Source organism: Phyllostomus discolor, chromosome 13 (assembly GCF_004126475.2).
Source record: "Phyllostomus discolor isolate MPI-MPIP mPhyDis1 chromosome 13, mPhyDis1.pri.v3, whole genome shotgun sequence".
NCBI lineage: Eukaryota > Metazoa > Chordata > Mammalia > Chiroptera > Phyllostomidae > Phyllostomus > Phyllostomus discolor.
In genome coordinates, this window is record NC_040915.2 from 76,400,282 (window position 1) to 76,425,206 (window position 24,925).

General features: G+C 46.6%; 1 protein-coding gene across 1 annotated transcript in view; it reads right to left on the minus strand.

Moving 5' to 3' along the window:
• GRIK4 (glutamate ionotropic receptor kainate type subunit 4) overlaps positions 1 to 24,925 on the minus strand; it is a 314,292-nt gene that overhangs the window by 52,695 nt on the left and 236,672 nt on the right. The window contains exons 11-12 of the mRNA XM_028527680.2: positions 19,557 to 19,664; positions 15,352 to 15,555 (exon numbers count right to left, since the gene is read on the minus strand). Coding sequence (XP_028383481.1) covers positions 15,352 to 15,555; positions 19,557 to 19,664 — 312 coding nt within the window. The remainder of the gene's footprint in view (positions 1 to 15,351; positions 15,556 to 19,556; positions 19,665 to 24,925) is intronic.

A 24,925-nucleotide genomic window follows, 5' to 3' on the forward strand; every position in this document is an offset into this window, starting at 1 on the left:
AGGCTCGGTGTGGCCCTGCTCTTCTCCTAGGAGGCCAAGGTGGGGAACACAGCAGACCTACATCAGGGCCTGCCCTGCACTGCCCCAAGAGCAGCACCTGTGCAGTTGGGGGGGTGCTGAGGGCAGTGCCAGGTCCTGGATGAGCTGAAGTGAACAAACCTTTCTTTTGTTTCCCTGGCCTGCTCTTTTAGACACCTGTTGTTCCCTTTCCGGCAAAACTCTATTCCTCCCAACCAGCAGGGCCCAGCACCACTGGGAAGACCTCCTGCCGCCTCCTTCCACCTGGCAGTGACTCCCGTGCACAGAGCCAAGCAAACAAGAGACTGGGAGGCGTCAGGAGACCTGTTAGTCTCTTGCAGACCATGAATGTCCATGCCAACTCACTCCACCTCTCTGGGACTTACTTTACTAGGCTATATAATGAAGCGGTGCCTGCCTATCAACATTGTACAAGAGTCCAGAGAGATGACGGATGTGAAAGACTCTTAGAAGCTGTGCACACTGCTGAGTTCTGCCACTCCAATAAAGAGCCATTACTGAGGCTTAGCCTTCCATGTGGGACAGACCTGTCTGGACTACTATGCACTTATGTGCTGTATGTAACAAGGTAAGTCATTTAACCTCTCTAGGTGTCAGTTTGCTCACATAAAAAGTGGGGATAATAATAGTACCTACCTCCTAGAATTGCTGAGAAAGTGAATGAGACAATGGTTGTAAATGGAGCCTGTTTCACAGTCAGTACGCAGTAAATATTTGTTATTAAAATCATGATAATGGTGAAGATGATGATGATAAACATGACAATAATGATATTCTCAACAAGGACCTCTGGAGAGAAACTGTAACTGAGTGTGAATTGTAGGAACATCTTGGGGGATGCAACCAGGCTTACTCCACCTCCACGTGAGATAGAGGCCCTGCACACCTGGCCTCTGGTGGCCTTTCCCAGGTGACCTAGGACATACACACAGCTCCACCGACACAATGTACTTCTTTGCTATGACTGCCTGTCTCTGAAGCCCCACAAAAACCCCTTTTGGGCCTGTCCCATCACTTGGGAAAGCTCAAAGAAAGGAGAGACACACAGCTTGGAAACCAGAAGCAGTTGTTTTCCACAGTCTCTTCCTTTGGAGATAGGGTATCAAATGATGCCCCATCCCCACCAGCTTCCTTAGAATTTTTGGACCCACTTCCTCCAGATCTGTATTCTCTAGCATTTTTTCACACTGTCCACCACTGTCCCCTTGTCCTGCTTTCTGTCCTCCGTGGAGGCCAGCTGTTCCTCCATGGCAGCAGCTTTCCACTGCTTTGCAAGTCACATCAACACACACCTTGTTTCAACTGCTACTCAGTTCCCACAATGTCTCACATTCTTTGCTGTCATTTACTTAACTCTGTAATCATGTTACTTAACTCTGCAAAGCTTTGGGAGGTCACACTTGGAATAGAAAATGCTATACACAATAAGGCTGTACTGAACATTCCTGGAAACCTTCTTTCCAAGGTATTTGTCTCTGGAGATTCCCTGTATGTAGAAAAGGCTCATGGAATTACAAATGAGGCCAAGCCTGAGGCTGTGAGAATGGGGGCTGGCATTATCCATGAACACCAGGTAGGAAGGCACTCTGAGTCCAGCAAGCTTGGCTTTCTGCAGAGGTGTGACACCCATTAGGTTCTGGTTGAGTACAGTCATCCCTCGCTATATTGTGGTTCACTTATTGTAGCTTCACTGTATCGCGGGTTTTTAAAAAAATATATATCTAAATCTGTATCACGGAGTTTTCACTATATTGTGGGATTTTGTGGTGTAGAGGTATTTATGTAATATTTATGATTTTTGCCTAAAAATTTAAAATATAAAAAACATTAAGAATGTTAATTCAAACATATTAAAAGAATATTAAATTGAAATAAAATACAGTATGTATTTCATCAGCAGATGAATACTTTACTGTACACAATGGAAATGCAGTATGCCACTACTGCTTGCACAAGTTTGCCAACATGAGATTGTACATGGCACACTATTGGCTGATGGAATGGAAGGTGACCAACCACAGCACTGTGTTCTGTATCCTGGGTGCTGATTGGCTCAGTGACTGCAGCATCCATTTCTTTGCTCTCCTGCACTGTGCCCATACATTCGGCATCTCTCCTTGTCCACTTCACATCAACATCAGATCACTGCATGTAGTGTTGGTCTGCAGTGTTGTGTTTTTGTGAAATTTTTGTAAAAGTTTGAATTTATTTCAAGCCCTATGATGCCACCCAAATGTTCTGTGCCTTCTATGGCTTTTGGCAGTGAACCCAAGCACCAGAGGAATATGCTTACCATCAAAGAAAAAGGTGGACTTCTTGCCATGTTAAAGGAAGGCAAATGCTATGCGGCTGTAGGCCGCCATTATGGGATCAACGAATCTACTGTTCGCTACATAGAGAAAGATGAGAAGAATATTAGATCTACAGCAACAATGACTTAACAAGACTGCAAAGAAGGTGGTCACTTCCTGCTGTGAGCATGGAGTTTGCATTGGCCCTGTGGATAAATGATGGCAGGAAGAATATCTCACTGGATACCAACACCATCTGGACGAAGGCCAAGAAATTTTGTTTGTTTTTTGGAAGGCACAGATGTTCATGACGGTGACAAGGATGAAGAGGAGGACGACGATGCAGAAGCAGTACCATCGAGTGCTTCTCCCACAAGACCAACCCCATTCAGTACCAGCAAGGGCTGGTTTGACAAATTTCAGAGATGCTTTGGACTCAAGAGCATTTCTCTGTATGGAGAAGCTGCCTCTGCAGGTAAAAAGCATTATCAGCAACTCCCCATAATTATGTTCATCATTCGGATGAAGAGATCAGTTACGCCTATGCCTTTAGTGGAAATAGAAGTTACAGCCCAGGGCGAAGATACTGCACCACCTGATGAAGCACCTGATGAAGTGGTGTCTTCAGAAGAACTGTAATGCTCTTCTTGGTTGTGCAGTACATTCATCTCATCATCATCACCTTCATTGTCATCAGTACTGCACAGCTACATAATTCATGATCTTCATCACTCAAGTTGTAGTATACTTAACTGGTGAGTACCCATATAGAATTTTATATGTCATTAAAATTATGTAGGTTTAAGAGTGTAGAAAGTGTTTAAGAGCACATGAAGTGTTTATAAGAGTGTGGGAAAGGTTAATAAGAGAGTGGGAAGGGTTTATAAAAGTGTGGGAAGGGTTCATAAAGCCTTAAAATATATATAAATAATAAAATAAATATAATGCTACTACTTTGCGGATTTTCACTTCTCGCGTGCATCTCTAGAATGTAACTCCCGTGATAGGTGAGGGATCTCTTTATCTAGCTGAGGGTGACATGGGGTCACTGAGCTCACCAGGGGCCCCTGGAAGCACTGTGCCCTGGGTTCTGCCCCTCACTGAGGTAGGCGGGGACTGTGTGCAGAAACCCCTGCCCCTCCCCAATTCTCCCCTCCTCACCTCTCTTTACTGATTCTCTGGTCTGCTCTGGGTGGTGCATAAGTGTGCAGGACTGAGCTGTCATGGGCCCTGTGAGCAAAGAGCTCATAGTCCATTGGGGAGGCACACAGTCATCTGATGGTCAAGAAATCTTTGTAAAATGACAGCTATAATGAATGTTATAAGGGAGTCATCCATAGCACCCCAAGAAGGCAGACCAGGGTGCTGACAGAGTCTAAGAGGTCCACAGGGCTTCCCCAAGATGACACTACCTCACCAGAACACAATTTACCTGTGATGAGGCCTTGGATAAGCCCCAAGGCATGAACTAGCATAGTGCCTCTTGGGGGCTGGAAGAAGTCTCAAAGGGAGGATAAGACAGGGTCCGGAAGTGTGCGATAGGTAAGCCTGGGGGCAGGTGCAATGCACACCTTGAAGAGCAATTAGAAGACCATGAAGTATCTAAGCAATGGATGCCATGCAGGATCAGGGCTGTGATACTCATGCTGATCCTGCACGGCATCACACCTGTAGCCCTTCTGCATGTCTGGCACTGAAGTAAGTAAGCACTTTACCTCACTCAGTGTTCACAGTACCTCTATGAGCTAAGTTATTTTTACAATCCCCATTTTACAGATCAGGAAAATGAGGCACAAAGACACTAAGGAACTTGCCCAAGGTTGCACATAAAGTAAGTGGCACATTAGGATTCAAACCTGGGCAGTTTGGGTCAGAGGCTGCATCCTGAACCTGCAACGAATTCAGTCAGCTCTCTGAAGGAAAAGACTGAAGACAAGCAAGAAAGAAGCATCTTTATTTTACAGTCACAGCCTCGCTGTCGATGCCACTGCACTCAGGACAGTCTGGTACATATGCTACCACTCTACCATATCATCCAGCTGGTTGACAATGATCTCAGGGATACAGTGTCTCAGGGATGCTGTCTAGCCCTTATCTTGCTGAACATCTAGCCAACCACTCCCTCAGCCCCTTACTGGCCCTCCTGAATGAGGCCAATGTCAAGGACACAGCTCTCCCTACCTCCACCATCCTGTCTTGTGACTACATTGCCCTGCCTCACTGGTACCAGATCAAAGTGGGCTCAAGTCTAGCCCTGCCAGACTTGAGGGTAGGCTCCACATCCTCTCCAAGCTCACTTTTACCATCTGTAAAATGGACATGACAGTCATCAACTCAGGTTGTTAGGAGGATAAATGAGGTTAACACATAACACAAATAGCACAGTCCCTGCTAATACATAAGTGCCCAGTTAATGGTGGCTATTAATAATCTTTTTGTAATAAAATTCATTTCTATATGATGACACTTATACCTGATCTCTTAAAAAATTATCCAGGCTCCCCACTTCTCCAGAACTCAGCCTGGGGGTCAGGCCCTGATAATGTGTCCCATCCTGTGAGTTCAGCCTTGCTTCCCAGCATCCCTCCTGGAGGCCCCTCTGACATTCTAGCTCAGCTAACTTTCAAGCATGCTTTGTACTTTCCTGCAGTTATAACTCCAATGTGCCATTTCCTCCACCTGGGCTGTCCAGCCAGCTACTCCATCTGCTCTTGAAGGTCTATTCAGAGTTTAGCTCCTCTGTACAAACTTCCTTCTCACCTTCCCAGGTATAAGACTGCCCCTCTCCATTGCCAAAGAAGATATACATCATAACTAAAATGCCAAAGGTTAAAGATAAAGAGACTTTTAAAAGCAGCAAGAGAAAAGCAGTTAGTTACCTGAAGGTTGCCAGATGGGAGGGGAATGTGGGGGAATGGGTGAAGAGGCGAGGGGTTTAAGAAGTACAAATAGGTAGTTGCAGAATAGCCATGGGGATGTCAGGTACAGTGTAGGACATGGAGTAGCCAAAGAACTTACATGCATGACCCATGGACATGAACAACAGTGGGGGGATTGCTTGAGGGAGTGGTGGGGGGTGGTGCTGGGTGCAGGGGAGCGAGCCAATGGGGAAAGTCAACTATAATTGCATAATCAAGAAAATGCTTTTTAAAAGAGAAATTTCATATCAATAAAATCTAGAAACAAACATTAAGTTTCTATTTTGAAAAAGTTATACAAAAGAAATGTTTGTTTCATGTAGCCACTCTCTCATTAAACTGGGCTAGGGTGAAGTAAGCTCTTGTGGCAGGTGCTGCTCTCCTTTCTAGGCATATTTTCAAAGAGCCAGCCTCCAGCACTTGCCAGTCCCCCCACCTTAGATCGGTCCAGGGCAGAGGGAAATGAGTCTGTCCCAGGTTCAATAGAAATGTCCTCACAGTGTATTGTGTCAGACAGCTGTCACAGGGCCCTGTGTTTAAGTCTGTCTGTTGCTCACTGTGCGACCTTGTGCAGGTTACTTAGGCTCTCTGAAATCATTTTCTTATGAGTAAAGTATGAGTGGTAACAGCTTCATGGGCTGTTATAAGGATTAAGTGAGTTAGTGTGAAGGCCTGACACCGAGTCAATGCTTACTGCTCCGTTAGGGTTTACTGCCATCTCTAGGATTATGCTGTTACTGATTCTGGGATCCTGCTTCTGTCCTCTGTCTCTTCCCTTGAAATCCCCGAGACCTGGCCTCTGTCTTGGGCTGCACCATCTTGCTGGTGGGTTTTCTGAAGGCCGAGCCCTTCTACCTGACGTGTTCCTTCTGATCCCTGTTTGCTGTTGGCCAGACTGACACCAGATTCCTCATTGGCTGTGCTTCCTGACCACATCCACCCTTGCTTTGATTTCTTGCCTGTTTCCTATTGTTCACCACCCACTAGCAGCCAGCCAGGCCCCCAGTGGACCATTCTTCTGCCATCCAGGACATAGAAGTTCTGCTCAGGGTGTGTCTTGGGTTTGGATAAAACATCCATTTGGCCAGAGTTTGTAGTGTCTGAGCAGCCCAAATTAATTGAATGGACCAAACACTGACATTTAAAAGGATCCAAGCTTTGGTTTTATTGCCTAAATTGCACAATGTAGACACAGCCGGAGCAAGAGTTTGTCATCAAACAAGGGAGCATATCTGAGAACTGTAGAAGACAAGAGATAGTCCCACAGGTTCTGGAAAGGGTGCAGCAGAGCAGGGCTTCCAAATGGCCGCCTCTGTAGCTGCCAACGTGGCCTCTGGCAAGACTAAGTCAGCCTGGTTCTCATGCTAAGAAATGGTGGGATGTCAGTTGCTCCTGACAAGCTATAGGAAGGCAAGAAAAATAGTCTGTGAATAAGCCCCCAGAAGTATATAATGGTTCTGGCCAGGAACTGAGAAACAGAGAGGCCAAGGCATGACAATAAGGAAATTGAACACCATAAAGGCTTTTGGTGAAAATTCATTTTCGTGAGTGAAGGATAGCCAGAAGACAGAGAACTGTATTCTTTGAAGGAGGGCTAGTTCTTTACAGGAAGGCACAGGATGAGCAGGATCCACCTGCTGGGGCAGGGTAGGGTGTGCACAGCAACAGGGTTTGATGACTGAGGTGCTGCCAGGAAAGTAAAACATAGTGTGCATACATCTGTGCACAGTAGTTAGGAGGACACCCTGTGAACCCATCTGAGTTTGGAGCTTGAAACCGACACTTCTCAGCCACGTGATCTTGGAAAGTTAACCTCAGAGCCTCAGTTTGCCAATCTATAAAATGGGGGGTAATGATACTTTTCCTTGTAAGATTCTTTAAAGATTAAATGAGAAAATATTTGCAAATTATTAGTGTGGCATTTGGCATGGAGTAAATGTTCAACAAATAGTGCCCATTGCTATATTTAGAGCAATTTATAGCCAATAGTGGCAAAGGCCAGCAGGCAGAGCCAGAAAAGGTTGAGCACAGTGCATGGGAGTCTCAGGTGAGGTGATGCAGAAGTCCAGACAGGTGATATGGGTACTTGCTGTATATGTTCAGGCTATTTTCACCCTTCCCCACTAACAGACATACTCAAGAAAATAAAGCCAGCAAGCACAATGGGGAAGGTTTACTCCAATGGCAGTTGGAGAACGCATGTGAAGTGGGGGCTAAGCAGATACCTGTTAGGTCAACTAGCTTACAGAGTGAAGAGAGGTGCAGCTGTGGCTTGGGAACAAATTAGAAGAATGGGGGTTGATTTTAGAGTCAGCCAGCTAATCCTGGACATTTCCAACCCATGGGGAGAGGAAAAAGGGATGAAGTGGCTTATGTTCTTTTTCCCTCAAGACAATATTGGCATGGGGAGTGGGGTGGAGTTGAGCCAAGGCCCAGCTGTGGGTTGCTGGGAAGGCGGAGCCTAGAAAAGGGAGGCAGGGATTTCCAGGGAGCATGCTCAGTCCCAACAGCTGCAGCAGAAGGGCAGCCCCAGCAAAAACATCATTTCTTGAAGGCTCAACCTGCTAAATGTTCCTGGACCTCTGGGCCACTGGTGGGCTTTCCTTCTTACCAGTCAAAAGGATCATCTGAAAACTGACAACCAATTCTCTGCATTAAGTTTTTCTGTCCAGGCTCTACATTCCTTGGGGTCAAGGGCTGTAAAGGTTAGTAATTCTTTTACATGTGCTTTCATAGCATTCCATCCATCCACCCATCCATCCATCCATACCATAATTACTGGGTGCTTTGTATGCTGGTGACTGTTCCACCTGCTACCAGTATAGGGATAAACAGGACAGATGTAGTTCCTGATCTCAGTGAATTTACATTCCAGAGAAGGGAGATGGGCAATAAACAAATAGTCCCATAATAAGAAAACGATTATAGATGGTGATAATTTGTTTGAAGACAACACAACAAAGCAATGTGTTACAGAGTGACCAGGAGAGATGAAGGTCCTTTGGGGAAGAAGAGAAAGAATGCTTCTCAGAAGAGGTGACATCTGGATTAGATCTAGATAATGAGTTGGAAATAGTAGATTGGAGACTTGGGGTAATTAGTTTTTGACAGGAGGAAGAGCAAATGTAATGGTCATACACTGGAACTGAGCATGCTATGTTCAAGAAACCAAGAGAAGACCAGTAGGGATGCAGCAGAGAGAGTGAGGGTCAACTGATAAGAGAGGCAGGGCCTTGTAGGCTCTTGATTAGTTGTTGGATTGTAAGGATATTGGTGAACTTGTGGCTGATGGAAGGCAGAGCCTGTGGGAAATGCTTTTGCTCACTTAAGAAGTGAAAAAATGGTATCCCGTGGAGTTTCAGCTACTACCTTAAAATTCAGGAACAGACCCTGACTTTCAATTAAGGGTACTTTTCTGTAATCCCAAGAGGACAAATGGATTTTCTACCACTGTCACCACCCTAACAGAGGTGACCTTTTCCCGAAGAGATGGCCCAGAGACCCTCCCTCTGGAGTGAATTTCTGCTCCTTTGTCCCTTTCCTGCAGAGGGCAAGAAGGGAGGGTGAGAGCAGCATTTTAGGTCACCACCACCACACAGAACATTTAGAATGCTCTGGACCTCCCCACTGCACATGCATCCCTGGACACGTGGGTCAGGCACACTTTTGCAGTCTCCAGACATGGTGTGGCAAGGAGGAGCTTACCCAGGCAGCCTGGGAGCAGGGAGGACCCAGCCCTGGATGAACTCATCTCACAGGAGCCAGCAGGCATGCACACAGGTGCATGTGTTTGAACACAGAGGATGGGAAGGCTGAGGGTCTGAGCTTCAGGCCTGGAGAGGAGGTGCAAGTGGAGCCTGCTGTGGAGAGGCAGGTGTAGACATGGGAGATGGAGAGGAGAGGGTGACACCCCTGAGAGATACTGCATGCCAGACACACTTCACAGATTTACTAGAGGTCATTGATTGCTCACAAGGACCTGGGGAGGGTGCTCTAGTTTTCATTTTGAGGATGAAGACACAGGGGTCACAAACACTGGGTGACTTGTCCAAACCCACATGGTGGATATCCAACAGAACAGGGAGAGCCAGGTGTGAGGATAGGGTGGGTTGTGGGGGCACAGCCAGTTCTCCCAGGGCATCTCCTATTTCCTGATGAGTCCCATATGGGGCTTGGGCCCAGCTCTGCCCTGTTACTGGCTTTGCTTACCCATGACTTACTGAACTCTTCCCCACCTCTGAGTCCTACTGGAGCTTCATGTCCATGTCCGGTGCTCCTCATGTTGGCTATCTATAGCTCCTCTTTTTCATGAACTATTTCTCTGGGCATAAGCTGACCAGCAACCTATCGCCAAAACTAGGCCAGGAGCCTTCCCTCTCCCTCCTTGTCTTGTCATTCCCTGTTTATTAACCGAGCCTATCTATGAATTGCCTGTTAACCCATTATTGCCACTCAATGCTGCTACTGTCATTCAAATCTTCATTTGAACTACTCATCAGTCCTTTGTAAATCAGCATCAGAACCAACCTGTTAGAATGCAGATCGCTTCCCCCAACCCCAGAATTTCTGACAAGTACTGGGGACATACTGCTGCTGGTCTAAGGACCACACTTTGAGAACCACTGCTCAAGAGTTTACTTCCACAACAAAGATCTAATCATATCATTCCCCTGCTTAAGAACTCCAGTAACTCCCTCCTATCTTTAAAGTACAGTCCAAACTCCTTACAATGATCTTTACAAGCTGGGCTGTAATTGCCTTTGCAGCATTGCATCAAACTCCTGACTATCCTTCCACCTCTGATGCGGCCACATCGCACAATGCACATGCCTTAAACCTGTTACATACTGCGGGTTCCATGTCTGTCCACACAGCTCTCTCTGCCTGTACCCTTCACCCCTTAGTGCTTATCAAATAATTCCTGCTTGTCCATCAAGGGCCAACTTGACTGCTTCTTTTCTTAGAGGCACCATAATGTATTCGAGTGACCATGGACTTTGATGTCAGACAGGCTTGGCTTTGAATTCCAGATCAATCACTTGACAGCTGTATGACCCTGAGTTAGCTTCTCTGTTAAGTTGAAGTTAACATCAGCTTCATTATTATAAAATGTGAATAACAATGTTTATCTCAAGGATTGATGCTGGAGAAGAAATGATGCATATAAATACCTGACAAGTATTAGGCACTCAATAAACAGTAGTTATGAACATCATTAACTTTGCTCCAAAGCCATGCCTGCCTCTCTGGAGATGAATTATTTCTTTCTTTTTCTTTTTTCCCATAAACTTGTCAATGATTCCATTTTGCATATAGTACATGCTATAATCTTATTAGTTTTATACATTAGACCTCATTCAAAGTGTAGTTGGGGCCATTATATAAATTGTAAGAATGGATTCTCCAAGCAGACCTAGTAGGCACGTGGCTTGGCAAATTAAAGGTGTCCTTGCAGGAAGAAACCCTCCATGTGGATAAAGCCTCACACCAGAGCATATGCAGTGTGAAGGCTAGTTTCAGGCCCCATTCACCCCTGGTCCAATATATAATTTGCATAACAGTACTTAGAAGTTTTATGCATGTGAGCTTGGAGAAAGTAAAAACTTTTATCTTCTCAACAAGCACACCGATGTTGAATCAGTGAATTCCAGGCAGGTAACATGGGCCAGAGACAGAAAATAATTAGCAGGGTTAGTAGCACCCTGGCTTCAGGTTAAGGAGTAGGATCCTGACTCCTGGGGATGATGGGAGTGCAAGGGCAAAGGCTAGCTGCATTAGAAACCCAAGCTTGAGGGATAATTCAGGAGCTGAATTATCAAAACTGGGTAGTGAACAAGAAAATGCTTTGGGGAACAAGACAGAGGTTAAGTTCCTGCATGCTGACTTGGAGCTCTTGAAAGCATACCTGACCTCAGACTAGAGCCTGGTGCACGGCTGAGCCTGCAGGACTGTACCACTTCTGCCACGTGGGTGTGTAATCAGAACCAGACTGTTCTTAGAAGATATTAAGATAACACTTTTCATAGCTTCCTATCCCACCCCTCCCCAGATCAATTCCCTAGTGCCTGTCTGTTCTGTTTAAAGCAAGACAGTCTCTTAGAAAGTTGTCAGATGCCTTCATTGATACATTTTAATTTCCTCTGAAGACCTCTTACTGCCTCAGTAGGCTGGCACTCAGTGGGAAGTAATTCCCTAGAAGTGAGCCTTCTGATGCATTTCCCAGGCTGCTTGCAGATGCCCATGGGGTTAGGAGAAGCACCCAATCTGAAACTGCTGAGGTGGCTCTGAACATAACTGAACTTGACCCTTGCCCCTCTCCCCAGATTCCCATATCAACTCCTTCAGTGGAAAAAACATCACAGGGATGTAAGGATGGCAGACAAAGGTCTGAGGTTTTTTCCTGAATCTGAGGCTCACCGCTGGACCTCAGGTTCTATTAACCTGGGGAGGGAGAGGGCCTTATGAGAGGAAGGCTTCACAGGTTCTCTCACTGCTGTGGTGGCTGGGGCCATGTCTTCATGATGCTCCACCGTCTTGGCTGGCCCAGCTCACCGTGTCTGCTCTTCCTAACCCTTCACGATGCCTCACATCACTCACTGCTCCATGTTCCTCTAGCCACCAGCCTTGAGGTTTCCTTAGACTGCTGAAAGGTGAGGGCATGCAGGACCTCTTGGTAACTGGGTACGCACTGGCTCCTCCAGCTGCTGTGGGAGGGAAGTGAGTGCCAGGTCACTGTGCTTTCTGGGCCAGCACACCTTGAGTGGCTAGTACTGATGGTGCTGTTGCCACTGCCTGGGGATCTGGCTGCTTTGAAGGTGGCTAGAGGGTCCTATGGCGTGAACTCCATTTCAGCTGTCATCACAGATGACACTCAGCAGGTGAATTTTACTCCTTCCCACCCTGGGTTGTTTGGTGAGGCTGTCCTTTCACAGGCTTTTCTGCAGACTGCCCATCAGCTGGGCTTGGTGCAAAGCCATGGCCAGCACAGTGACATGGTGACACACTCCCATGTGCCCTCCCTCCTGCCTGCCCCTGTCCCTCCCTCACTGCTGTGGTCCTGGAGTCATACTCCTGAATTAGTGCAAAGCCTTTCTCCTGGGCTCCATCTTCAGGGAGCACAGCCTAAGATAACTCTCACACTCCTTGTATGTCAGGCTATATGTGAACGCATGTGTGTATAATATTTTAAATCCTTACAAACCATCTTTCCAGAGGAACACTGAATCCCTGGGGAAGGGATGGGAAGAATGAAATCTCTCCAGAACACACAGGTAGTAGGTGGGTGAGCTGATACTTTAGTGGAGATCCATCTGACCTCAAGATCTCTGCTCTCAGATCATGAGCACTATATTAGACAAACCAGGGCTGAGTGCTGGCCCTAAACTTACTCGCTGTGTGATCTCTGACAGGTCATTCAGTGGCCCTGAGCCCACGCCTCCTCATCTGAGTGAGAGGCAGATTCAGGTGCTGGGAGAGACTCTGAGGTCTCTTCCAGCTGGGACACCCAGGAATGCCAATGCTCTGCGAACAAGGCCCCTGGGACATTCACACGTGGCTTGGGAAGGAGTCTCATAAAGGGAACCAGGACTCAGGATGGCTATAATCCCAGGGGACATCCTGGCAGACACATCAAAGCCTCAAACCTGGGGAAGGATGGGTCCCAGCAGCACCCACTCCTGCCCTCCCTGCCCAGTTAATCCCAGGGTGTTCAGACTGCCTTCTGGCTGGAGTGCTCTTCCTGCCCTTCAGAAGTCCACTCAAACATCATTTCCAAAGAAAAGCATGCTTCCCCCCCCCCACTTTCCTCTCATGATTGGAGCCCACTCTCTCCATGTGCCCTCACTGTCCCTCCTGTACCTTTCTTGCACTGCTCAGAGACTAAAATTATACATGGATGTGATTGTTTACTCATGTCTGTCTCTCACTGGGAAGGTTCACAGAGCAGTGTCCTTGCTTATTTCATCCCCTATTGAGTCTCCAATGTTTGGAATCATGGAAGGTATTCAATAAATATTTATTAAATGAATGGGTTTAATTTACCATGTAGCCAAGTTTTGATGAGACCAAAGCTGCAGCATTTTTGGCTTGAAAGCTGATCTGGGGTGAATGGTAAGATTCTTCTCTGATTGCCTAAGTCATTCTGTGTGTAGCTGCATGTCCTCAAGTCTCAGGCTGCTCTCCTCTCTCTGCCAGTTCATGTCACAGGAATAAGGGGCTGTGTGCTGACTCTGACATCCCTGAGGTCACCCACCAGTTACCTGGCAGTAAAAAGGGCTGGAGAAAAGGGCTCAAAGTGACTGAGCACACTAGTGAGAGGGAAGGAAAAGGCCTGGTGTTCCCACTTTCTGTTTACCCTGCTGGGCTGCACGTGCACACTGCAAGAGGACTGTTTCAAGGAGGGTCTGAAACTGTACAGAAAAGCAGCACATCCTTTTCCACTGAAGCTTGGTGTCATCAGCCACTTAGGCCTGAGTCTCACAAATAAGTGACTCTCTGTTGGAGGCTTCACCCACACCCTGACCTGGGAGATGCAGAAGGCTGTGTCGGGGTCAGTTCACGGCTGGCAAGCCTTTCCCTGGAGCAAGGCCCCACTTCTGATCAAGCTCCCTCCACACTCTAGCATGTGGACAATTTCCAGTCCTTGAACAAGCCTTGCTGTTCAGCCTGCTGGGTCACTGCAGATGCTGTGCCACCAGGCACACTCCTGAGCACCCTCGTCCTCAGCTCTGAGGGCCTGTGCTCTGGCGTGCAGAGCTTGCACATGGCTCTGCCACAGGCAGCTGAGTCAATACCCCAACTAATACTAGGATTTTATCTTATAGTCCAATTTTGGTACAGGTAAAGGGTTAAAGGGAAGGGAATAAAGAGGAAATAAAAGAAAAAAGAAAGCAGAGGTGGAAGGGAAAGAGATGTGAGGGAGGGAGGAGAAAGAGAAAGGAAGGACAAACTGGCCTGGATTTATGTGCACCTCTCTTAGTGACATCAAAGTCCAGCTGAGGTGTGTACTGTGACAGAAAGAATGTGGGCTCTGGAGTGAGACAGATCTGGATTCAAATCCCATCCCAGTCTCATACAACTTTGTGGGTTCAGGTAAATTGTTCAAGCTCCAGATGGCTCATTTTTAAAGTGGGGATAAGAAGTAGTTAAGTTGAAACAGGATCAGTGATCATGTCTGTAAAGCACACTGCCTGTTGACAGTAGCCAGGAAGCTAGCTGCTGGAGCACAGCAGGGCTCCTCCTGCTCTCAGAACCCATAGAGAGAGCAAGGTGTCGGCTCAAGGTCGCCCTCAGAACCCAGGTCTGGACTCTCTGCAGTGGGGTGTCCATCACCTATCCTGATGAGAAACAGTTATGAAAATATGGGCTGTGAAGTAACAATAGCCTAATCAATTTTTATAGATATTAATAGTGTGTACCCAGAAAAAAAGAGACTTCCTGGTGGAAGAACTTTCTATATCCTTGCTCTAACCTAACAGATGACTGATATTCTGAGAAGCTCGCCTGTATTTGAATCCATATTCACTGTGAAAATCTATAGCCTGAGCAAGTACACGTTGCCCCAGGGTCTGTGGAAGCACATGAATGGTAGCAGAAAATAATATAAGTAACAATAACTGTAACTCTGACCAACTCCTCTGATAGTTGATCCGTTTCCCCTATTATTTAACCTTGCGTCCCCTGACAGTACCTCTCAAAGGTCAAAGTCAACTGAAAGTGTGTTTCACTTTCTCAGAGCCTGTCCAAGCCCTGCCAGTCATGCTAATAAACAATAAAATGATCAGAAGAAACAAAGAGCACCTGGATTACCCAAAAATGGAACCTAAACTCTCTAATTCATGTGAATTAGTCAAAGCCTCCCTTACCTGCTCCAGGTACTGGACTGGGAAAACACCATGATGTCAAATATTTACCAATGATTTTCACTGCTGCCTGGCTCAGTGCCAGCTCAGTAAAGACTTGAGCAATGAATAGACAAATAAATGAAAAAATGCATGAATAATGGACTGAGTAAATGAAGGGTTCATAAGCATACAGCACAACTTATGTCCTTCGTCTCCCTCCCCAACCCACCCCTTAGTCCACACCACCTTCTCTTTCCTTACCCTAGCGATCAGCTCCCCAACCATTCCTGTCCAGGTGCCATTGGCCTCAGGAACGCCGTACACACCATCTCCAACCAGACGGATCTTGTAGTTGAACTGGAGGATCTCTGCCAGCTCTTTGAGCATGTCCACACAAAAACCCTCGTAGCGGTCATTGCCTTCCATCTCCTGGTGGTTCCCCTTCAGCATTAAATATGGGTTTTCCTGCAGCAAAACTGGACAGCTGTCATTTTCCTCTTAGCCCTGGTGTCTCAGTCACACATGATGGGGGACCCAGGGCACAGGAGGTTAGGGAGACCATGGGGTAAAATAAGGAAAGTGGTTTGGATAATGAGCTACTTTGGAGGTGGTGATTAGCTCCCCTCCTCTAGCTTCTAGGCACTTCTCTTACCAGGAATGCATAAGAGTTCCATTGCACAGAGTATCAAGCCAAAGCCCCTCTACCTTGTTTAAGGTTATCATCTGATCTCACCGCCACCCCATCCTTTTCTTTTGTTTATTCCACACAGAACTGTCACTGAGCATTATGAGGTACAAGGATTCTGAGAATATAGCAGGCTAGGTAAGAACATGTAATGAACAACTGCAACGCAAGGTAGAGCTTGTCCAGCCAGGAGTGTTGGGAAGGGGGGAGGGCCTCTCTGGTGTAGTGTCCAGGGGAGTTTCCATGGAGGAGATGGGAATGGAGCTGGGCTCCCCAGTGTTCTGGAAGATGACAGAACACTGACAGATGGACATCATACAGACAGAGGGCATCACAGGCAAGGGAAAGGGATGGCTGAGGGCATAATCTGAATTAGATCAAGCTTGGGCTATTTGGGGGACAATGGGCCTTCCCATTTAGTGGAGCATGGGTGGTATAGAGGGGTGGGGACAGGAGAATAAATTTGGAAAGATGAATTAGGGTCAGTATGGGCCTTGGCTGCCAGGATGAGGTAAATGTATATTGTACATATATAGTAGACAAGCACCAACACTTTTAAAGACTTAGGGATGTGAGTAAAAAATATTAAGTAGCAAGGGACAGAACATCTGGGAGTGAGGACAGACTTCCCTGATTTGAGGTATTGAGTCCTGAGCCAGAGTTTGACTCAGGTTGGATTACAGAGTGCTGGAAGGACACAGAAAGGGTCCAGCTTGATAACAGCTTGGGTGTGGGGCACAGAGGGTAGGGGTCCTCAGAGTCCTGGAGCCAGAGAGAGAACTGAGGATGGTGTCTCACTGCCATGGGTGGTTTGTAAGGGAAAAAGATTTGGATCATGTTGAATTTGAGTGCTGGTAGGTTATCTAGGAAGAAATATCTGAGTGAGGGAAGGATTGGGGGCAGAGGCTGGAGGCTTCTGTTTGGAGGTAATGACTGAAGGTCCAGAATACTGAAGCCATTGAGGGAAAAAACTGAGGAAGGACTAGAAGGATAAAAAGAGACCTTTGGGAAGGCCCTGATCTTAGGAAAAATGAAGATCAGCTACAGAAGAAGACAAAGCAGAGCAACCAGAGAAGCTGGAAATCAGGAAAATGAGGTCCTGGAAGTCAAGAAGGAAGAACTTTCAAGAAGGCAGACAGAACATCTGGATCCTCTGTCACTGGCAACCCTTCATGGGAGAGTCAGTGGGGGTGGATGAACTCTGCAAGGATTGGGGAGTGAATGAGATGTGCATGGGTGAGATTGGAGCAGTGTTTTAAGAAGTTAGGAGGTAGAAGAAAGTGGGAAGACCATCTTTCCACCAACTGCTACAATTCACATCTCTCTCTGAGCTTCAGTTTGCAATTAGCAAAGGACAGAGTTGGAGGATGCCCAAGGGTCCACCAAACCCATGATTCATGATTCCCTAAATTGGTAGGTAGCTGAAAGAGCAATGGGATGTGGATAAGGTGGTGGTGATAGTATCTTGGGATGGGAGGGACCAGAGTATATTTGTAGGCAGAAAGGGAGGAATCCTTCAAAAAGGAGAGACTGAAGAAGAAAGATATGTACTGGTTGGTGCAACATGGTTATAGGATCTGGTGGAAGGAGACAGGGTCAAGGTGAGTGTGAGGCTGGGAAATGAGCCTGAAATAAGGTGGAGAGCATGGATGTGTATACAGAGAAGAGGTGAGGAGACCAAAGATGAGAGCATGCCAGCCCTCAGAGCTGTGTGAGAAGCAGGTGGGCTTGAAGTCTAGATGTATGAAACTGTTTGATAAAACTGCTTAGGGGATGATAAGGAGTGAGTAAGAGATGATCAGGAGTGAGTAAGAGCTGAGGCTCAAGGGAAGTCAGTAGGCAGAACACAGATCAGCTATTGAGAGCAGGGATTGTGAGGACAACTGGACTTGAGGACAGGCCTGAGATAAGGTTCTGAGCATTGGCTGTGAACAATTTGAGAAGCTAAGAGAGGGAAATGCTGAAATGCTGGTTTGCTGAGCTCTGGCTGAAAGGGTCTCCTGGGTCGGGAAATGTAGAGACCCAGACAGCCTAGAGGTTATGAGGGGGACAAAGGGAGAGCAATTTTATGAGTATGCTAAAGTGGGAGAGGGGAAGGTAGAAGGTTATATATCAGAGGGAGGAAGCTCCAAGTTAAAGGTTATGATTCATGATCAAGTCCACTGTCATGTCAGTGACATGAGGCAAGTCTCCCTGCCTTTCACTCATGCTGCCCTCAGCTCTAGAGCAGAAGGGACTCATGCCCCTTCTGCTTTCCCATCCCTCCTTCTGTCCTTGGGATCCCATCTCCTCCTCTAATGCTAATTCATTTCTAAGGACTCCTGTTCTTATAGCCAGGGCTCCAAACAACCATTGTCCTGTCTTACTTGGTGTGCCAGATCCTGGGTAGAATGTAAGTGGAGCCCAGGCTGACTCTTCCAGAAATTAAGCACTCAGTGAAAAGCACAGATGTGGACTCAAGGACAGGGCTTGGCTGCAGGTGTCCATCCCTGGGATGGCAACACCCCAACAAGTGCCACAAAATTATTCTGGCCATATAACCCACCTCTCTCTGCTGATGCTCTTTTCCTAGGAAAACCTGTACTTCTCAGCATCTTCTGACTGCTGACAATACTCTCCTTGACTCAGTTCTCCCTGCCTTTGAAGCCCATCTTCCACGTCCCTTCTCTGAAGGCTTTGCTGACATCTCCAATGGGATGGGAGCCCTCTCCCCTTCAATTCTAAGGGGCTAGGTGTACACCTCCTTCCTGGCTCCTATCCACTCTGCTTACAGAACATCATAATTCTAGTCCAGGGCCTGGGCCCCAAGAGTTCACAAAGTTAGTGATGCAGGTTCCTAAGCTCTTTATTTAAGCTCAAAAAGCCTAAAAGAAACTAACACATTTGCAAACCTTGCACATTTAGCAATGATAAGGCTGAGCAGGCTAACTCAAGTCTCTGCTTTGGACTGGAATTATATCAGTATGGGAATGGTGGTTATCTGCTGCTGATAAAATGCTGTGCCAGGCAGGGAAATACACTTCTGATTACTTAAAAAAGTAGGGTTGGGAAGAGGAACAAAATAATTATTGAATAATACATGCATTTGATTTAATTGTCAAATCTTTTAAGACATGAGGCCTTCAGGGATGAAGAAGTATACCTTGGCCATGAATGAACCTGACTGATGCCATCTACTAAATTATAATCTCTTTGAGGCTAGAGACTGAGTCTTACTCATCTTTGTGTCTTCAGGAATGAGCACAGTGCCTAGTACCTGGGGAGAAGGGCCTGGTAATTGTTGAAGAAAACTGAGTAGAAAATGAAGATGGTTCCTGGCCCTATAAAGTGAGAATGTTTTCTTCACCAGCTGAAAATAAAGAAACAGGCCATGAAAATCCACTGGAGCTCAGGTGCTCTGCAAGGGGGCATTTTGTACGCAATAGGCACCCAGCAAGGTAGGCTGTGATGAGAGAGAAGGGGTCCAACCTGGTGGATTTCTCCCACCGGTGTCATAGGCCCTCCTCCCTTGGTCAGGTACAGCTTCCCCAACTGCCTGGAAGAGGCATTCACAACTGCCATCTCCCCACCCCATCCTTCTCCCCCAGCTGCTTTGTAATTCATCAAATGTCATTTCCATATGAAATAGCAACTTGACTTTAATTACACTTCCATAAGTTGGTCTTGGTGCTGTAAATAGAGATCCCATCCTCTGTTCACTGGTAAGCCCATGAGTAACCTAGAGTTGGAAGAGGCAGCCTGGGGAACTGCAGCTGGGAGTCTTGAAGGGCACCCTGCTTACCAGAATGGTGGTGACAACCAGTGTGGTGTTGAAGAGGTTGTTGGACATGTTAGAGGTGTAGACATGGCGGTCCATGCTGAGGCCATCTGCCACATGCCACTGGCCAATCTGAGGAGACAAAGGAGAAAGGATTGGGAAGAAATTGGGGAAGGAGTAGGCTGTGGAACCTGAGTTGCTTGAAGTCCTGCAGGTCTTCAGGGTTGGAAGGAGCTGAGAGGCCAGTCCCCTGTGCTGCATGTACGCCATAGAAAGCAAGGTGAAATATGGCCTATGAAGCCAAGGGGCTAACCTGGGGCAGAGGTACTGTTACATGGGATTGAGGGGGTCAGAGAAGGGTGAGGAGACCTGTGAGAGCAAGGGAAGAAGGCAAGAAAGACTTAGGACAGCAGAAGAGAAAATGGAAAAATGAATCAGGAATGGTATGGAGTTCAGGGAAGTTCTCTGGCACAATAGGGAATGGAACATGTGGATTCACAGTATCTTGAGGCAGGAATGAGCCTCAAGCTCTTTTGCTTCTTCCTGCCTTTAATAATTCTGATCATCTAAATAAGAATTGGAATGGTGTACTGGAGAGAACTAGCATACTTTAGGCATTTAATAAATGTTTGCTGAATGGGTCAATGAATGAATGAACCAGAAGGACAACCTAGGTTCTAGTTCTATTGACTCACTTGCTAGCATTGAGAATGTAGGCCAGTTACTTAACTCTTTCTGAGTCTCAGTTTTTCTGCCTATAATAGAGATGGCAAATGCCTACCTACTCTGTCTTCTTCTTAGAGTACATGAAAGCATGACATGTCGCTTTGATATTATGTTATTCAGGCCAGACCCAGAATCATGGATCTCGACTGTATGACCTCAAGAAAAGTTATTGAACCTCTCTGACATGCTTCCTTTATCCATTGTCTTAACTCCTCTGGAAAAAAAATCCACACTTAGTTCTCTAATCTAGGAAGTCACCAAGACCTAAACTCAACTGCACTGGGATTTTCGACATTTTTCCCCCCCAGTGGAACCCTCCTTATAAATGTTGGGTGTGTGTGTGGTGTGTGTGTGTGTGTGTGGTGTGTGTGTGTTACCATGTATTTCTACTAGCTGGAGCCTCTGGCAATCATTTCTGATGCTGAGTGTTTGATCTGGCAGCCAGGAGCATAGCTGGCAGCTGGGTGGACACCCAATGAAATGCACACATCTACCTTGCCAGGTATTCCCAGGCACTAACAGCAGCTTTCTTGGAACTCTTACAAGTTCCATGGGTGCCATGTGGCTCTAGTCTCCAGAGCTGGGCTCTGAGGTTCCTCTTGTGGAGCTACATCAATAAAGACATGTCTCACCCTTGGCTCCCACCTCTACCCCAAGGGATCAGTGGTTAGTGTGTGGGAATCATCTCCCTGATGTCACAGCTTGGAGCTTGAAGAGGGGAGGACCAGGCTAGGACCACCCTGGATCATCACTGGGGACTTTGCTATAGGCCCCCAGTTTTAGGCAGGAGCCAGATGGTGTCCATAGGTGATACGTTCACCTGACAAAGGGGAGATGGCCAAAAATTCCTTTTCAAGCCTTTGTGAGCATGCTACCTAGAGAAAGGTGGGTAGCTTTCTCCACCTCTTCAAGGCCTGATTGGTCCTGTACACAGTCATGGGCACTTCTACTTTATAGTGTCTTATGCATACGTGCATAGGAAGCCTCATTTTATAGATAAAGAAGCTGACATCAAACTAAAAGAACCCACCTAAGTTTTCTGAGGTCACCTTGTCTATCAGGTGGGAGGCTTAGGCTTTAACTCCTGTGCTCTTGATCCCAGGTTACTCTTCCCAAGGAAGCCTTCATGGCCACCCTGTTTGGCTCTGTCAATGTTCTACAGCATGTTTTTGTTTATATGTCTATCTCCCACTAGCCAGCCTGGGCTGGCCTATTTATGCTAACACCCAGCCCTTGCTCAAGGATGGTACTTGGAAGCAGGAGGAACCATCATTTCATATAGGCAGCATTTTGCTGTCAGTGGGGCAGGGACAAATGCAGGCAAGCCTTCCTCTGGCTCTCTGAATTGCCTACTGTCCCTAAAAGGGACCAGTCAATTCATGTTATTGCCAAGCTTCCTCCTTCTCCTCTTTCTGCAGGGAAAGGAGTGGGGAGGATGAGGGGTTGTTAGTGTAGGCAGCTAGATATAAATAAAGGGAGAGAACAAAGGAAATCAGACATTATTAAGCATAATAAACTATGGAGCATAAGTCTGCTTTTCTAGGAAGTTGCAGCCTTCATAGTCACCCCAGGGGACTGTAGCATTGTCTTGCCAAGAGGATCAGTGCTCCTTCCCTTCCTGTGTAGGGAAAAAGAACCAGCTTTTTAATTTTCCAAAGGTGCAACTGGTCCATCCCCTGAGACCACGAGGGGAGTTAAGCACATGTGCAATAGAAGTCACAATGGCAACTATAGAGGCCTGCCAGTCTAGCCTGTGGAAAGGATCAGATTGGATAAGAGACACAACCCCAGAAGATCTAGGGAACAGATTGGTTAGGGGGAGGGTCCAGCCTGGCCCAGGAAAACTGGGGAAGCTAATTGATTAGTTTGAGGGAGTGCCTGGTCCATCCCAAGCCCAAGATAATATACCTGAGCCTAACAAATACAAAACCCCTTTTCCTCTCCTGTCTGGTAACACACACTCTCCGTTTGTTTGCACATTTTCACCATAGCAGCTACGTGGCCCTAGAAGGACTATGCGGGCTGAGAATAGACTAAGCTAGCTGGATCCAGACAGAGACATGAACTGAGCTTCAGCATGGCACAGAATACACAGAACTTTGGGACCTCAGACTTTGTATTGGGGCTTGATGAAGGCAAGATTGGACTTTTCCATGGTGGAACAGTTGGAAATGGGACATTGGCGCCCCAGAGGCACTCCTTTGATTTTGCATCTGGAGCCACAAATAATCTTATTTCCAGGCTTCATCATCCCTTTTAAGGCCCCAAAAAATGCTTTTTTCATGATGCTGCAATGACCCTACTTCCACCAGCAACAGGATGAGCTGCTAGATTTTCAAGTAAAAGGAGAAAGAATAACAGTAGTTACTGGGCACCTCTCATGCTAGATGTGTCTGAGTTCAATCATCTCTGAATTTTTCCACCCACCCTGTAGAATACTTTATTTTATTTATGAGGAAACTGAGTTCACAGAGGTTTAATGGCTTGTCTAAGTTCACCTAGTTAGTAAGTATGGCCCAGGTTTGCACCTAGAGCTGTCAGGCTCCTAAATCCAATGTCTTCCTGTCTCTGTTGCTTTCTCATGGGTAGGGGCATGGACATGCTCCCCCTTGTGAACAGGCCTGGATAAGCAGAGAAAGCAAAAAGGGGCCTCAGCCATCCAACAAGAAACCTGGACACAGAGGTTTTTTCTCCTGAGTCTTGACATTCCATGAAGGTGAAATGATTATTCTCACAGAGGCTCAGACTCCCTGTCTTTTAAATGGTCAGAATTGGCTCCTGATGGTTTCCTAGGGTGGGAAGGGCCAGATCTGGATAGAAGACATGAAGAACTATTGATCTGAATGTCAGCATTTGGTTATTTGGGATAGGACTGAATTTCTTAGGGCTCCATTTATCACCCTAAATATGCATTTCACACTGACAGGGCCAGCAAGACCTCAGCCCCATACTAGCCCACTTTCCACTTCACTGTGTCCAGGGAACCCAGTCCTCACTAATTGTCTGCCCCAGCCCTGGACTACCTGGTCTTACCTGAGCCACAAAATAGGTACCCACAGAAGCCAGGGATAAAATAATTTACTGAGAGCTAGATCTGACAGCCTGAGCATTCACCCACCCCCCACCTTTGAGAACTAGCAAGAGACTAAGTAGCCCCCAAGCTCCAACCAGTAAATGGACCTCCCACCCATCCTTCCATTAGCCCCCAAGAAATGAACAAACTCATCAGATTCAACAAAGCTACTTGGTGGCTATTATCAATGCAAATTAATTGCTGAAAGGCAGTGGGAGGGAAAGTGAGAAACAGAGCCAGGAGCCCTGGGGCACAAGCTAATTGCCCCACCCACTGGGCACCTATCATGCCAGGCACATACCAGGGGTAAGCAGGAGACAAAGCTATCATCACTGACATATGCAGTTCTGTCTCCAGCCAAATTCCTTTGCTTCTCCCCACTGATACCTGCCCCCAAAACCTCTTGCAGGAACAGCTGTATTACAAGTTTCTTCCACATGTCCCCATGTGTGGTCTTGATTATTCACCAAGTAATGTCTTCTCTTGGCCCTCTCTCTGTACTTCCTGTCTTTCTCAACTTCTCTGCCTTTCTCTCCATTATCCGGGTGGCTCCAGGAGTTGCAGAGAAGGGAGGAGAGAGTATGGATTTGGATTACTATCGCTGCTAGACTATACAGCACTTTAATGCACATAAGAAAAAGGCTGACATGGCTATAAGAGTGTACATCTGAGAATGCAGAATACAGCCTGGATTTCAACCTCTACTTACCTTTGAACACTGTACAACTTGCATCATGAATGCAATGGCCCCAGACTTGGAGGACTTGGGTAACCTGTCTTTTCTCTCATGAGTTATTTGACTTTGGGTAAATTACTTTATCCCTATGAACTTTACTTTCCCTCATCTATGAAATGGGGGCTTAAATAGTAATTGTTACCTCATAGGGTCCTTAAGAAGATTAAATGAGATGGGGTATGTGCAAACTAGTAACTAGGTATGCATTGTCTGAGACAGAAGGTGGGATTTCTTCTGTGCCCTACCGAGGGCTTTGCATTGCAGAATGTAATTTATTAGACAGATTAGGCCAGTTCCTGGACCCACAGATCAACATTAGAAATGCAAATTCTCGGGTCTTGTTTCAGACTGACTGGATCACAAACTCTAGGAGTAGGGCCCACCTAAGTGTGTTATAGAAAGTACTCTAGATGATCCTGATGCAGGATGGACTAGAGCAGAGCAAGAAGAGGAACTCAGACAATAAAACATGCTGAAAAGGAAAGTCAAGGGCTTAAAGATGAACAGTGGCTGGGTGCCTGCCTGTGGTGAGCTAGAAAATGTTTAAAAGGTGGCTCTCCCCCACCACCTTGCCCCTGTGCAGCTGATCCTCCACAGAGAGCAGAGGCCCATGATAAGTGGTCACAGCCAATCCTTGCAGCTGACAGGCCTAGGTAAATCCCTCCCATTGATCTGCCAACAACAACCAAGCATCAACTACAAGAGAGGGGTATACTCAGCCCACAAAGAGGTATACTTCAAGTACCCAGCTTAGGTGACAGGGGAGGCTGAGCCATTGGACCCTACAAGACACCTACTACCTTGACCATGCTACCAAGATACAGAGTCAAAGTAGTTTTATCTAATACACAGAAACAA